This window comes from Ruditapes philippinarum, unplaced genomic scaffold, assembly GCF_026571515.1.
Source record: "Ruditapes philippinarum isolate M1 unplaced genomic scaffold, ASM2657151v2 ctg645_1_1_1_1, whole genome shotgun sequence".
Lineage (NCBI taxonomy): Eukaryota > Metazoa > Mollusca > Bivalvia > Venerida > Veneridae > Ruditapes > Ruditapes philippinarum.
This window is the reverse complement of record NW_026861731.1, coordinates 142,069-159,722: the sequence shown is the minus strand read 5'-3', so window position 1 is coordinate 159,722 and position 17,654 is coordinate 142,069. Positions and strand designations below refer to the sequence as shown.

General features: G+C 31.0%; 2 protein-coding genes across 2 annotated transcripts in view; both read right to left on the bottom strand.

Annotated features, from left to right (window-relative positions):
* Nucleotides 1-1,257: 1,257 nt before the first annotated feature.
* On the bottom strand, nt 1,258-6,437 carry LOC132716628 (ropporin-1-like protein). Its single transcript, XM_060699936.1, has 6 exons — nt 6,280-6,437; nt 5,253-5,424; nt 4,799-4,922; nt 4,133-4,294; nt 2,804-2,979; nt 1,258-1,796 (listed from the first exon to the last, which is right to left on the bottom strand). The coding sequence occupies exons 2-6, from the start codon at nt 5,390-5,392 to the stop codon at nt 1,727-1,729; spliced, it is 672 nt and encodes a 223-aa protein (XP_060555919.1). The 5' UTR covers nt 5,393-5,424; nt 6,280-6,437; the 3' UTR covers nt 1,258-1,726.
* Nucleotides 6,438-9,237: 2,800 nt separating this feature from the next.
* Nucleotides 9,238-17,654, bottom strand: part of LOC132716642 (rho GTPase-activating protein 5-like) — a 95,123-nt gene continuing 86,706 nt past the window's right edge. The window contains exon 28 of the mRNA XM_060699964.1: nt 9,238-16,143. Within this exon, the coding sequence (XP_060555947.1) occupies nt 15,954-16,143 (190 nt within the window). The 3' untranslated portion in view covers nt 9,238-15,953. The remainder of the gene's footprint in view (nt 16,144-17,654) is intronic.

The window sequence follows — 17,654 nt, the reverse complement described above, 5'->3', positions numbered from 1 at the left end:
AATGAAAAGTGCAAAATCCCTCACGCCCACTAGTACCGGCTTGAGTGGTTCTTTTATTATAAAAAGGGCATAGATGAGTATGTGACAAAAAAGACAAATTAGTTGTTGACAAACATTATAAAGCCGTGTTAAAATAAGACGATATAAATGTCTTATGCTCCTCTAGTTCAAATATTGGTGATCTATGAAAACAACAAGTGCTGGGTTGACCCGATTGATGCTCCCCGCACCATAGGTTTTGGACACAGAAAAGTACACCTCTTGTAGTTTCAGAGTTATGTCCCGGAAAAAGTTCAAAGTGCAATAATTCCAAAATTATGCAGAGTTACTGTTCTTTGCACTGCACTTCTACTCAATGAGATCTATCTACCGACTTAGTTTGTTGTTGATACCTCTTGAAGTTTCACAGTTCAGTGTAAAATTGAAAAAGGGCAATAACTCCAAAAATAGGCAAGGCAGAGTTACGATTCTTTTGCACTGCACTTCTATTTAATGAGATTTATCTACCTACCAAGTTTTATGTTAATATCACTTATAGTTTAAGAGTTATGTCCCGGACAAAGTTCAATAATGAACAAAAGGCAATAACTCCAAAATTAGGCATGGCAGATTAAGATTCTCGTGCACTGCCATCAAATCATTGAGATCTATCTGCCTACAAAGTTTAATTTTGATATCTCTTAGTTTTAGAGTTTTGTCCCGGACAAGATTTTTCTAAAAGGGGAGATAAATCAAAAACGGGGCAGAATAGAGTTATGGTTCTGTGGCAATGCTGCATGCACTCTGCCTCAATGTCCTCTACCACTGTGTGCAGTTAAACAAATTATGTCCAAGGGTTTTCAAGTTATGCTCCAGACAAGCACAACGGACGGACAAGGTGGGGACTATATGCTCTCCCTTCGGGGAGCATAAAATCTAGATCAAATGTTAAATCAATTGTCTGTTCATTTTCGTTATTCATACCTAGGTTTTAGTGAAGGATTCTGTAAGGTACACAATCCAAATATGTCTATATGAAAATAGATCTACTTTCCTGTTAATAAAACTTTACAAATTTTTGCTGGTGTTTTCAAATAGTTTATCATTGTTATATTAAGTCACAGAGTCCCAAGTTGCTGAAAATTCCTTTTTTTCTAAAGTTAATTAGTGTCAAAGGTCACCAATCCCGAGGAGTAATTGAGAAAAACGATGATCTGATTTTAATGATTTCGGCTTTTTTTTGTTGTTGCTGTTGTCAATAAATGAAAAACATCAAAATGAAAGAATATATTTTATTTCATCGATGAAAAGATACATATAATGCTTACATTATCAGAGAGTAAAAGCTTGCACAAGAATTATCTATATTCTTACATATTTGATTCAAACTCCATAAAAATCACAATTATCATACATTTATCTCTGTAATTCCTTCAAGTCTTTCTGTAAATATTTTTTGCAAAACGTTTTGCTTGCAGATAAAAAACATAATCTTTTAAACAAATATTTTAAACTTTATTCGAAATTTTCTACCAACCAAATATCGTTAACCACATACAAGTAACAATAATTGGTCATTTCTAGTAGGTCTCAAATGTCTAAAGTTTTTTAGTGAATTGTTCAAATAATTTAAATCCATCAATCAATCAAACTGCCTATTAGATAACAGCATGTAACAAACATTCAACATTAGAAATCATTAATTAACATATGAAACATTTCAATGTCTATCACAAAATGCAGTAATTCATGACCCCATTTTAGGACACTCTGGGCTCAAAAAGTTTCTAGGCAACACATACTTGTCTTGTTTATCCCTGCAAAAATAAAAAAAATAAGTTTTAATATCAGGTTAATACACAATAATATGTATACAAATTGTTTACTATATATCCTACCAAAAGAAATCTAGCTATAAAATATGACAATGTCCAACATATTAAGCCAATGAAAATTTGATCGAACTTTTTTACCTCCCTTAACTGTACAAAAAAAAATTGTCATTTTTTAAGCCATATTATAAATCAAAAGTTATCATTTTGTTCACATCTTATTAGGATGAACCCAGATCATATCAGTGCATCATGCAGAGCTTTAAACACGGTTTTTATATCACTATCTTCATTTCTTAAAGAAAAAATGTCACATATTGAGTTAAGTACACTGTGGTCAATGAGTAATACTAGACTGTTCACAAATACAAGTTTTAACTTTATGTTCACCCACGGTAAAAGAAATCAACAATAATAAATATGAAGTTTTTAACAGTAAATAATGTGTACAAAAAGCAATTAAAATTTTAGATATGAAATTGGAGTTGAATACATGTACTGTACATGTATATAAAATGTACACTACCATCTCCCTGTATCATCTGTACTAACCAGAAATAGTAGAAGGCATTTTGATAGATATGTATAATAATTAGGTCTGGGAAATTTTCTTTTTAGATGATTTATGGCATATGAATACAACACTTATCCAAGAAAAGTTGTAATTTGCCTCTTAAAATTTTATCGAATAATAACAGAATAAACTTTAACCTTGTCAAGTAAAATCAAATTATCACTAAAAATGTTATCCTGAACACTCTTAAATTAAACAAGGTAATAAGACCAAATGCTTCCAGTATGTAGTTTAAGTTATTTGGGAAGAACTGCTGGGATAGCAAGAAGAATGTACAAATACATGTATACAAATTGACACAAGCTCTCAAACAGATGGACACAAGTTCCCAGACAGAAAGAGGCAAGTTAAAAAATAGATGGACATAAGTCGGTACACCAACATAAAAACTATAACATATACTCATAATGATACTTACACATCATATTGTAAATATGTAAAGACTTCATTAATCTGTGTTTGTGAGATTTCTCCATCTATCTGTGCAAGGTAAGTGTAAATATCTTTAAACAATTGGAAAGGTATTCTTGCTGCGCCACCCTCGGGATCTGCCGTTAAAATCTCGCATACTGTCTTCATAGCCGCTGTGATATTCTGTTAATAATAAAAAATTTACATATATTTGATTATCCTATAATAGCAGGCATTGAAAAATATTTTCAGAGCCTAAATCCAATGCGCAGGTAATATTTTTCTACTAGTCCTGCATCAAGTTCTCCTAAATTCTACTCTATTTACAAGCGACAAGTGGAATTTTGGAGCTCTGCTATATCAACAAAAGCTCTGACTTTCTTAGAAAAGAAATAGAAATAAGCATTAAGGCTATCATCCGTTTTGACCATAAGATAAGCTGGACATATGATGGGTTTCAGGTCAATTAGGGTCAAAACCATGCTTCCAATATGAGACAAGTACTAGATAGTTTCTGAGAGCAGATTCCAGAGTGGTAAATATAAGCCATATGTAGAATCAAACTTAAAATAAACAGGGATTTTTTCACAGGTTGAGGAAGAAACCCTCACCTTAATGGGGGGGGGGGATTATTTTTGCAAAAGAGGAAGAAAATTTTGATATAAATTCAACTTTTGGGGAAAATTGCATAATTTTAAAGAATTTTTCTTTTCGGAAGCTTCCCTTGAACTGCTATTGAAAGGAAAAAAAACCTGATAAATAATGTGAACAGTATTCTCACATGTATAGGATGCAACAGAAATTTAATTCACTGATAACATAAACACTTCAAAACTATACAAGTAATTTTATTAAATTAAACATTTGTTACTGATGTATGGAATACATGTTGAAGAAAATATAACCATTTGCATCAAATCTTTTTATAATAAAATCATTTTATCACACACCTGTGTCAATTTTGCGACTCTGTAAAAATGGTATGGCACACCTGTATTATATTTTGACATGACATCGTTTGTGTTATACAAACATAGCGTTAAGACACCTTAAATGGGAGCGTTATACTATTGGTGCTTCAATAACAAATGATAATTTTTTGCTATAAACAGTATTTATTTTGGGTATATGATAAATAGAATATTATATTTGTGTAGATTCATTACTGAATTTATTCAACTCATTGAATTAAATAATATTTAGCTTGCCAGAGGCTCGCATAATATACTTTGATTAATCATTTACATTGTAACTTGTTCAATAAATTCTGTATTTAACCTACACTCATTCAATATCCTATATTTATTACAATAATATACTATACATGTATTATTACCTCTGCTACAGCAGAACATGCCAGTGCAAAAAATTTGTTCCACTCAATTTCACCACCAAAACTTCCAATTCTAACCAAGTCATCAAACTGTTCTTTTGGTAAAGCCAGGTCCATCCATTTCTCCTCGATCAATCTGAGTTGAACAGTTTTCTTTGGTCCAAGCTGTTTCAACAATAAAATTTAAGTTTTAAACTATTTCTTTGGGTTATAATGTTAACAACAATTTTTTTATAGATTATATTCACAATTTCAAACAGTGTCTTAAGAACATCCAATTAAAGTTTCCATTCAGCTTAAGTAACAGTACCAATGTGAGGCTTGTGAAATTGTTTTCATACATATTTTTTAATCAATCTGATTTCTGATTCTATAAATTTAATTTCTTACTGTAAATGTTACTATCCATAACTTTGTTTGTCCTTTTTTGTAATAAAATAAATGAACTTAAATGAATATATAGTAAAACCTGTAGTAAACACACCTTTATCAAGACGACCATTTCATTTTCCTTCTTGAAGAAATATCAAAGTATTTCAAGTAAAAGTTAGGCTACACACTGGCATGAGGCAGTCTTCTTTTATATTTCCACTCACTTGTCCCTTACTAGAGGCATGTTTGACTATATATAAAATCTTTAATTAAAAAAAATGAATATTAAAGTCAAACCTGTTTGTTGAGCACCCTAAGAAGACCAGGAGTAAGACCTGTGTCGGTTTTCTGTGTGGCTACTGGCATCTCCAATCTCTCCTTCACCGGGGGAGTCTCTCCTTTACTCATTGCCTTGAAATATCTGAAATAGGAATAAAATGAAATTGTTAAACATGAAGCACATATAAAATTTAAAAAACATTGCAGATTTATTTGACATTCTTCATTTTTAAAAGTTAATGAGTATTTCACAAGTTTTAATGCATAAACCTTTTCAACGATCTAATATGGATGATCATACACATATTTCAAAGGAAAGATTTCACCAGAATATTTAAATTTTAAAACAGTGCTGACATATCTAGTTTAAACATAATATAACATAAGTTTATCAATGAATCGTATGCCAACAGTATATTGATTATACAGCCATTCTGAAAAAAGTTTTCAAGTTTTAACTAGTGTTTCTTACGCTGCTGACCATCCTAAGACATCTGTGGGCTGCGTTCTGATGGCAGCTTTAGTAAACTGTTTAAGGATGTCTGGTAAAGCTGGAGGAATGTTGATCTGCTGGGAGCAGTAGTAGGGCTCATCTGGATTCCCGGCCGGCATTCTGTAGCTTTCCTTGTTTAACTAACTTTAAACTGAAACAAATATCATTATACATTAATAATAAATCTCATATCATTTAATTGCGATTTAGTATGACAGTTTCAAAAAGATTAGCATAAACATGTGTTGCTTTGGTAGTCACAGAAAATGTAAATAATGTTATACATTTGTATCATAGAATCCGGGATAACATAGGAACTGAGTATATTTTTCATAAGCCTAATTAATTTAGCGTGAAAGGTTTCGACCCATTTTACAATTTTTTTTTCATATGTTACCTGTCCAAAATGATATCGATTTCTCTTTTCTTGTGACAAGTTTGATTAGATGGACTTATGTTTCATTATCTGACCATATATCTTTCCATTGACCATTTATGTATTTCTAGGCCTCAATAAATTTTTTTAGGGCCACTCGCCCAACCCAAACTTTTACTCGAAAATGCGAGCTGTCGAGTGGATTTGTCGAGGCCTTTTTTCTGCCCTGTATTCATGCAATTTGATAAATATATTTCTTTGGTTTATGCCAGAAATTGTTACCCTTTATTTAATTAAATTATCAAGGCATTTGTTTTGACTTTACAGGCATAAACAGCCATTCTTACATTGAAGAATGACCATACGATAGCAAGTACACGTAGTACCAATGATTTCAAGTGAATATTTGCTGTTCTGTTTCAAATGGAACTGAACCTATCAATTTAGCTGAAACTAAATTTTAAATTTTACATCACGAAATAACATGAAATGATGAATTGTCAATTGGTGCTATTATTGGATAACGACAGAAAAATCATAATTTTCTGCACAAGCACGCGTGCGATTTAAATTCGCACCATTTAAACTAGTTAAACAACAAATTAACTAATATAGTGAAAACATATTTACCTGTAGTGATAGATTTGTTTGAGAATTTTTGGTAAACCTCTATTCGTAAAAAAATTATTATTTTGTTGTTGTTGGCAACCACTCGCGCAACTCTCTGCGCATAGGTCCTTCTTTCCGGTGAACGTCTATTACTCGACGATTTAATTATTATATGTTCCTTTGAGACCATTGATAATAAAAACAATGTGTCAAATAAATAAGATTATCCTGCAATCTACTCCATTTGAATATAAGAGGCACCTATCCATTTACACAGAGATTATCTTCAAATTAGTTTTTGCTAATTTTAAAATATATACAGTATAATATGATGATTGAAAATTAGGAACATGTATTAGCGCAATCCCAGCATGTAACAAATTGAAAATCTTCATTTTTTCCTAAACATGCACGTGTATTTATACTAAGAGTTGTAATAAATAACGATCTATACTGAGCGTTTTAAGAATGAAACATACATTTACAATAATACAATATTAGAGCAGATAAAAAAGTATACATAAAAATAGAGGTCCAAAGAAAGAACAAAATTAAGGTATACTGTGCTCCTCTTAGTTCACGGTACTTAACACTTTAAAACAGTAAAGAACACAAACAATACAATTACACTACAAAAACTGTCATAAACTGTATCATTTAGTCATTTTCCTGCTATATGACACAAGGAAACAACAATATATTCAATCAAAATTAGTTTAAATTTGTCAGATGTAAACCGTGTGTCGGCCATTTTGAAAACAGTATGTCATCATTTACCTCGCGGTAATGGTGTTTTATATCAGTTTTTCATGTTTCAGTTAAAATTTCTTTAAGTTATTTTGCATAATTTTAAATATTAAAAGCATTTTTACATTGTAACTCAAAATTTATTTTTTTCAACAAACAAGAACATTTAGAAAATGATGATTGTTTCAGACGTGTGCACAAATTGGACTATTGTTGTTTTTTGCAGAAGTTTGTAAAATGTTGTTCAGTTTTACGTGAAAAATCTATAGATTTAAATTATTTTGCACAAAAACTTTGTTGTTGAGGTGTTTGAATAAAATACTTCAATTCTGACCAATTATAACAATGGTCACATGAAAATATGCCATTACCGTGAGATAAGTGATGACGCGGAATTAGTGATGTTGAGTATACTATTAATGAATCTAAATACTTGAACTCTAAGGAAACTAGATTCCAAATTTCACGATATGTCATACGTTAACTTACAGAGTAAGAAAAATGGACCGTCTATCAGGGACTCGAACCCGGGATCCTCGGAATACGCACGTTCTCCGACTCTACCATGCAATTTTAATATTATTTGTAATGGTCACACTATTGAATCTACTAAGACAGTCAAATATTTGAAAATCTTCTGTCTGGAGAAGAAATTGTTAATGCAGTCATATCTAAAGTAAACACTAAACTTAAATTTTTGTACAGAAACAGTAAATGTCTATCATTTAACTGTAGAAAATTGCTTTGTTCTGCTTTAATCCAATGTCATTTTGACTATTCTTGGTCGTCCTGGTACGAAAGTTTAAATAAAAGTCTGAAAAAGAAACTGCAAGTAGCTCAAAACAAAGTCATAAGGTTTATAAAAGATTACCATCCAAGAACTAGTTTAACTCCTTCTGATTTTAAAGATGTTATATATAACATGTTAAATATTGAAAAAAAGAGTTAAACAACTGAGACTTAATCATATGCATACGATTTTTTATAATACGTGTCCAACTTATATGAAAACAAATTTTGTTCGGATGTCTGATATACACAACTACAACACTAGATCAAATAAGTTTAATTTTTCAATTCCTCTTTGTAATAAGACATGTGATAGCACCTATTTCTCTGCAACTGAGTTTACAAACATTTTCTCCCCTTGTTAGTGCAAGATCAATATCTAAACATTGATATTCCAGGTGAGAGGCTTCGAAAATGGTATTTATTAATGATCGTGTATCTTCTCGTATAGATTTTACGTATAAATGAAGTAGGATTAAACCTATATAATGTATTAATTAAGTAAAAACAATTGGCTATTTTTCCCTGTAAAATACGTAACTGGGGATAAACTATATACATTGTATTTTAAGCGTCAATTTCTAAGGTAACTTAGTTTACTTTAAAGAATTGTTTTATTTGACTTTAAGCATAAATAAAAAAAAATCGGCCATGGTGACACTCTACCTCACACTCTAACTCTTCCCATCGCACCGGCTAAGCTGTTGGTTTGAACTGGGACCATGGAGCTTTATATTACAAATAAGTCTCTGCTGGGATATAAAATAACATATTTTGTCCCAGGCAAAAAATAGTGACAACTCAGGGATATCCATGAGTTGTCATTAATTTTTGCCTCTCAGTTTCAAATCTAGGACAAAATATCATATAGATTATGAAAGTGTGAATGGCAGTAACATACAAACTAAGATATGGTTGCGCGTCTCTCCTTACGTGGAAACAATTGACTTGATTTCTAGAATGAAAGATATAATATCCCGTTTCAATCTTTTTTTAACCGAAATACAGATTTTAGATAAAATATGTTGTCTGGATTACCCATGAATTGTATTTGTTACTGAGCTGAGCATATTATATTCAAAAGTGAAGATATAACAATTTTTTATTCAAAACTTGTATCCTGCGGACCAGCTGTTGATTTCCTGACTGAAGCCGAAGAAAGACGAGGAGCGAGAGGGCTGGAGTTCAAATCCCAGATAAGGCAATTTTTTAAATTGTTTAAGCCAGATAAACATCGAGTTGAATATCAGTGTTGCAATTAGCCTTATAGCCAATTTACTATAGTTATAACACTTGAAACAGCATTGGTGGCACTATACAAAAACAAATCGGTTTATAATCTCAAAACCTTCACCTTTCTGACATTCTGAGACCCAAACAAATTCAGCACCTTCTATGCTTTGATTTTATTAGGGTGTTAAATAAAGAAATAAAGACAAGAGATTTATTTAGATGATTTAATACACTGACACTAGAGATGCCAAATTGAACCTCTTTATAATATTAACCAATAACAATAAGCTGATATAAGACTATATATATATACATATATATATTCATTTATATATATGTATAAAAAACAACATAATAGCAAGCACATATGCTCCAGTTACAGTCCTCAGAAAAAAATGTATGTATACGGTGGTCCAGCCAAGGTGGGGGTCGGCTCAAAAAAACATTGAGTCCATCTACAGTGGGGGGTCTTCTCAAGAGTATCTGAATAAGTAGGTAATAGCCAAGAATATTTCTGTGCAGAGCAATATTAAATTGCAGTTTATCACAGTTAAAAGCAATTGAAAATCTTGGTAAAAAAATATGATGAAGTTTCAAACCATTTTTTTAAAGTGAAATAAAAAATCCTTTTTGAGAACTTTATATTGTTGAATCATCTGCTAAGAAAATGAGACAAATAATGTTTTAAAATATTAAATGTTGGCTTTTGACTGTATCCAGAACATATGTTTTTTTATATCCTCTTTACATGCAGCACTTGAGTAATACACTTGTTCTATTTTCTGGGATTCAGCATATAAAAGAAAGTCACACAGAAATAAATACCCTACTAGTTCAACATCCTATAAATACTTCATTAATACAATAAGGCAGAAAATATACTTAAAACATATCTAAGACATTTAGGGCTCTTGTAGAATTATATAAACAGAAATAGTTATCTGATGTCCTCATAAATGTCAATATAATTGTGAAAATTGTATAATAAAATATATCAAAATGTTTGATAGAAACTATGAATTCTCACAAGAAAGTATATTATTGATTTGAAGGAGAGAGAAATTTTGAATTATCATTTCAAATAAATTATCCTAATTCCATCATTTCAAATAAATTATCCTAATTCCATCATTTGAAATAAATTATCCTAATTCCATCATTTGAAATAAATTATCCAAATTCCATCATTTGAAATAAATTATCATAATTCCATCATTAAAAATATCATTCAATTTCCATAATTTCAAATAAATTATCCTAATTCCATCATTTTAAATAAATTATCCAAATTCCATCATTTCAAATAAATTATCCTAATTCCATAGTTAATGGAATGAAAAATTTAACAGTTAGTGATATGAGATGCCTTATATCTCATCAATGAAACCTTGTATTTCACCAGGTATACATGTATATATTAAAATACACATACAGGTACCTGATTTTACTGATTAGTATATTAGTATAAAATAGAAAATCAAGATTTTCTTCCTCACACTTGAAAAATATCTACACAAAAAAAATGGTCGCAAGAAACTCTTCTACAAAAAGAAAACGCAAAAAGCCTATTTTTTTTTTAACCCTTTGCCTCCAGACGGCAACTGAATCTACCCATGCAACCAGTGCAGACCAAGATCAGCCGGCATAACCATGCTTTCTAATAATGGTCCGCACTGCTGGCTATTCTGTCAATACCCATTTCCCTTAAAAATGATGAATGGTTTCGTCCAGATTGAATTATAGGACAAGTCCATTTAAGATATTTAGTGTATTAAGGGTTAACTGATTTCCTTTCGTTACAAACATTTATTTTGGCCCCTATTCTATATATCAGGTCACACTTATTGTTCATACTTATATTGGTATACATGTAGGGCTTATTAAAACACATCACTTTACCAATTTATAGGACACTTCATTACAAAAATCTCAACATGAATGTTTAAAATTCAAAATTAATGAAAAAAAGACAGAAAAAGAAAACAGCTGTGATGAAAATGAAATAAACGAGTAAGAAATATTTCACACCAACCCCAATGTAGAGACTGATCAATGACCTTTCCCGAATTTTCTGTTTGTACACACTCTGAATAATATTAAGTTTGTAATTCCTTAATCGAAGTCAACCCCCTAATGCCATCCAAGTTTTAAAATCACAACCCCAAAAACTATGGGTACTAGTTAGTTATAATTAAATCTGACGATTGATTCATGAAATACAAAGATTTATCATTTCTACTTCAAAAGATATTATGTAGGAATTCAGCTTCCATGAAAATAAAAGCATTAGTTCACTCAAGTGACAGAATTCAATATAGTTGTGAAATTCATTATTTATAAAGCCGCATAAAAAAATCAAATTGCACATCGTATATTCAGCCAAAATTGAGCAGTTATTCAACAATACGGCATGGGTTCTTATCTAATGGGTATGAAACTGTGAAACAAATGTTGTTGTTGTTGTTTTTTCTGGTTGATTTTTTTACTCTTTTCAAAGGATTACAGTTTGGATAAGTATGTATATATCGGTGAAGAAAGACTTGGAGTCCCCCATCCCAATCCATCTTTCATGTACTTTATTTCAGGATTAAGCAAACAACTCTAGGTAGACCTACAAAACTTGTATGCAAACTGAACAGTTTCAATATCATAAAGCATACATGCCATTAAGTCCCGGACTGTCCCGGAAATAAGGTGTCTGTCCCGGAAATGATTTATGTCCCGGTAAATATCAAAATCTAAAATAATCTAATAAAGAATTTAGGGCGAGATTTGAAGCCAGAGGTTATAATTAATCGCCCTGAACTTTTCAGTTCTGGTGATTCTAAAAATAGAAAACAAGGGGTCGTAACCTCGTACACAGCAAGTGAAGTACAATTATCATTATTTTTAAAACAAAGAGTTATAAAGGCAGATACTATGTCAGATAGGGACATTTTGTTTCACAGTTACATACCCTTTTTCCTCATAGAAAGCTGTCTGGTTTAACTATATAGCACACACTCAATAATTAAAAAGGGGAAACAACTGTTTTATATAATATGTATATATACGTAGATATACCGTCATTATGCATGCCTAGGTTAAAAATCTCTCAAATTATACAAAAAAAAGAAGATACAATTGTAATAGTAACCTAGAATAAATAACTAAGAAAAAAAAACATAGATAACAAAGTACATTCACTGTATAATCATAGTAATAAACTCTTTTATACATGTAAAATCTTACAAACGCATACAAGGATAAATTCCATTCAAAGACTCGTCGTGTAAACAACACGAGGGCTTCAAGCAAAACAAAAACAAAACATATTGTATCTTCTTGTATCTGACATACTACCACAACAGTCGTGCAACAAGCCCCCAAAAAACCATAATTGAGCCGTGTCATGACAAAACCAACATAGTGGGTTTGCGACCAGCATGGATCCAGACCAGCCTGCGCGTCCGTGCAGCCTGATCAGGATCCATGCTGTTCGCTTACCAACTCTATTACAAGTAGAGAAACTGATAGCGAACAGCATGGATCCTGATCAGACTGCGCGGTTGCGCAGGCTGGTCTGGATCCATGCTGGTCGCAAACGCACTATGTTGGTTTTGTTGCGACACGGCTCAATTATAATGTGAAGCACTTGATTGTGAAAATTTTTTAAAAACTGTAAATAAAACATTATTTGTGGTTATTTTTTATAAGATAGATTTTTAACTCTCCCTCATTATTTGTGTAGAATAAAGAAACATGTAAACTGAATAAAACTTAACAAGAATATCAGATCTCAAACGATTAAAAAGGAAACCTTCTTTTAACGTATTATTCTACTGATTCTGCATTAAAAAAATCAATACATTGTACCTTCCCCAACACCCCAAAAAAAATCATACATGCCACAACATAACCACCTAGAAATTGTGGCATATATGTCAAAATACATTTAGTTCAAGTGTATGTTCTTCCAATATTACAATTTGTGTACACCCTAACCCACACTAAATTTTGTGTGATAGATTTGAAAATATTCGATAGTATAATTTTATGAAAAATAATAAAACTGAAAATCCCAAAATCTAAATAGACTGCTAACAAATAGTAGGCAGGCGTTGGAACAATTCTAGGTGCCCTGGACCTACTATTAACAACATTATAAATAAGCTGGTTAAAATTCATTATATTCGTCACTTTTTTATCAAGTAACAAATAAAAGACAAAATTTTGTCCCCCACCTTCCCCCATCCTCCAATATTTCATCAATTCTTAGTATATTGCATTAAAAAATAATCATAGAAATATGTAATACATGTACATAACTAAATATATTGAATGAGTTGAATAAAGTCATGTTATGCGAGCCTCTGGCGAGCATAATATTGTTTTTATTCCAAAGTTGAAAAAATTTTAATATTGAATCTATCAATTTAATATTCTATTTATCACATATCCAAAACTAGAATGGTTTTCTGTTAAAAAGAGTTGTTTTTCATTGACACGCCTTTAGTGTAACCCTAACATTAGCACGATTTAACAATGTTTGAATATAACGCAAGTGACATAACGTCAAAATTGTTATTATACTTGTGTAATATTGTTTTTATCAAATGGCGTTATTACACTTCTGCACCAAAGTGAAGATGATAAATCTGTTGATCTCCCTATAATATTATGGGGACATATCAAATTATAGGATTTACAATTCAAAGTAACTTGTCACTATGTCATACTTCCGTCTACAGTTGATTGTTTTCTGATTATTATAATCACTTCATTTATATCAATTAAATTGAATTCCTGCATTTTTATGACACAATATTATCAAGAACAAAAATCAAAGAAACATATCGTAATTCTAAACCAGTCTTAAAGTTGCAAACCTTCTATTGGTCAATTTCAAACTCTGTACACAGAACCAACCAATCATATGCTCGAGTGAAAAAGACTGGACTGCAATTTTAAAACTTTTGTAAGCTTTTGCTCAATGAACTAGACTACAAACCTATTTTCAACACCAAAATACGAAACTATCTTTCTTTGTGGTGAAATTGCTTAGCTCAAAACTTACAGATTTCTCGTTAAAAATCTAAAAAAAGCATAACCTTTGCCAATAAGGTTTTATTTTCCAAGCCATCACTTTAAAAAGCCATCCAAAATATCATTCATTTATACGCATATACAAGTAACAATATACACTTAAAGTATGTTACAAATATCCAGTGATATAAAACATTATATATGTACACAATGATATATTTATCAACATTTAAAACAGCAATGAACACATGATCTCTGACTAAACAACACATATATTTTTTAAGGTCAAGGTCATTGTCAGGAAATGGAACAATTTCTGACAACTGACAATTTTCAAGGTCATTGTCGGGAAAAGAAACCATTTCTGACAACTGACAATTTTTCAAGGTCATTGTCGGGAAAAGAAACCATTTCTGACAACTGACAATTTTCAAGGTCATTGTCAGGAAATGAAACAATTTGTCATCAGGTCAAGGTCATTGCTGGGAAATGAAACAATTTCTGACAAATGACAATTTCTAAGGTAATTGTCAGGAAATGAAACAATTTCTGACAAGTGACATAGAGCTTGACAAGTATAATATGAGATTTAGTAATTCATTTTATTTCATACAAATCCATTAATGCAATGATAGAAGTTTTATAAAATGATAAGCAAGAAAATTCTTGAGGTGGACAGAAAATTCTTCACACTTTTTTATATGTATTTCTTTAAAAATAAAGATGCTCTCCTTGATACATAGATGAACTGCACTATCTTTTTTCTCTGAACAGAATAGGAATAAATTGCATGACAATAAAAAATATCTTTAAATCAAGTCAATGATTTTTGAGAACCAGTCTTCTTGTGACTCTGCAATTGGTTGAATTTAAATTTCAAATTTGAATTAGCCAATCAGATGACAAATTTTGTAGACTGGTTAAATTTTTGGAAACAAAAAAATAAATTCTTTAAAACATTTTCTTAGAAGTTTGCCTTGTAAAAATAAAACCCATTATAATGAGTATGGGACACTAAATAAAGTATCATAATGTATTGTGATAGTGAAATGTTTATCTTTATGTTTATACTTAACACCCTAAACAATCTGAATCATAATGAAGTATTTTATGATGGTTACAAAAATGATTTGTAGACTAAAGGCTAATGCAGTATGTTTGCCTCAAAGACACATTTTTGTAATTTTTAGTTTTCATTTTTGTAAAATTTGACACAAGCTTTTTTACGAATTAAAGCGAAAGTCAAACTAAAATAAAAGAAGAAAAGATTTTAAGGCCCGACTTTACTATATTATTTATTATGATTAAACAGAAATGGTTCCATGGATGATTTTAAAAAATTCAATGTAAGATATCTATGACCTTAGAAAATGAATATTCAAACAATGAATGACTTCTCAAAGTTTTAAACACCAACGGTTTAGAGTATGACCTTAAAAAAAAGAAAAGTAACAAACAAAAAAATTACAAACAAATCAATAACAAATATAGCACTTGATTAAACTGTTCTAATTAAATACCAAAAAAAATTCATTTTTCATCACCGTGTACTTGTTCTGTTCACTTTGCTGATTTAACACGATTTGTAATTATATTTTCCTGCCCCCTTACGTTCCAAACTTAAATCACTGGTATCGAATCTTGACAGCGAAAACTTCAGTCTTCATATATTGTCTTTAAGGTGACTATCCACCGCTCATTTTCATTCTACTTTTTTCTTTACGTAGGCATTGCACCTGTCCATCTATTTCAGCTTTTATAAGTAAGATTTTCTTTCTGGCCGTTTCCAAATACGAAGCTGTTCCTACCGTGTCAGCAAAATCATTTACAAAGATGGACGTATTTCTCTCTCCGTATTTTGTTTTCCTGGTTGACTAAGACATACTACTATTCAGTCACTCTCATATTTCATTCCCACTATGAAAGAAGAAACTACATTGTTCTATCAAGGTTTGTAGAATTTCTTCCGGTATTCGCGAGTATTTTGTCATTTTCTCAAACGAGTCAAATTCCATTCTAAATAAGGTGGGCCACCAGCATCTTGATAAGTTTTTCGAGTCCATGCTATTTTGATCATAATTTTTGCTAACTCTGAAACACAACAAATGAATGGAATTATTGCAAGTATATTGAAGTTAGTTAACCTTTACACTGTTTGATTTTTCTAAAGACCTTGTCCAGTCCATAATTATATTCAATGTAAGATTTCTAGGCCATTCCAAATGTAATATCAAAACACTAAAGTTGTGCACTAATAACAGGAAAAGATTCTTATCCTGACCTCACTAATGACCTTGAAATTATACTAACGGAAAACAGACGTCCCTTTGCACACTGTTTACAAATGGGTATAATTCAGTCAAAACCTACACAAGAGTTATGATTCTCAGACAGTGACCCAACATTGGTGATCCCTTAAACATTTATGCTATAACTGGTCTTACAATCAAATGTACATTTGTATTCTTTCCAAAGTTACTGGGCTGCCAAACATTTTATACTAAATGTCACCATGACCTTGACCTAATTAACCCGAAATCAATAAAGGTCAAACACTGGCCATGTGAAATGTCTCTTAAAAAATATCACAAACCTAGGCTTATTTCTTTTCAAAGCATTGATCAAACAAAGATTAACAAAAGTGCCACTATGACCTTGACCTTTGATTTAATGACCTCAAAATAAATACAGGTCATATACTGACCCTGACAAGTATGAAAACATAAGAAGTTATCAAGTTATTCAGCAGAAGTCAATGTGGCTAATGGATGGACAGACCACAATATGACCAGAGTTACATTTGGTTGTGAAAATCATCGCTGTAATCTGTAATTATCTTTATAATGAATATCTAAGCCTATAGGGAAGTAAATTTTGTACATGTATAAACCAGGATTATTATGGAAGTATGTTGACTCTATAAATACACAAATGTACATGTATAATGAATTTTTCTAGGATGGAATACGGAAGTGGTAAGTGCATATATGATCTAAATAAGCAAAATCTATATTAAGGACCTCTTTGATTTGACACCTGCTTATATTTCAATAAGTGTATGATCAAGTGTGATTATATCTAATTAATTCCTACAGCGTCGTACCAGATTACCTTATTAACACAGATTTCATTACAGTTAGGTTATATTTTTATTCCTGAAACCATGTAATAGTAGGCCTAAGTATAGCAGAATAGTAGATAAGTAATAATAGTAATAAGTGGCATTACATGTATATACTGGTACCTTGAAATATAATTAGAATAATTAATTAAACTGTCCCAATTTGGCACAAAATTTGCCAATTTTAACAGAAAAGCTGGCTTTTGACAAATATACCATATTTCAATTAGTCAACTTTTTGTCTGTATATTCATCTTTTACCTTTGTACCTATTTTTAGTAACATACTTGGTTTTAATGTTGCCTAGGTAACAAAAAAACATAGAATATTATCATATTCACATATTTTCATCTCTAATAATATAAGAAGTAAAACAAAGATGCTGCATTTACTTCCCCGTCACAAAAGGTTTACCTGCTGCTGCATTATAGTCTTAATAATTCAATTGTCAGTAAAAATGTGTCTAAAACCCAGTATTTCT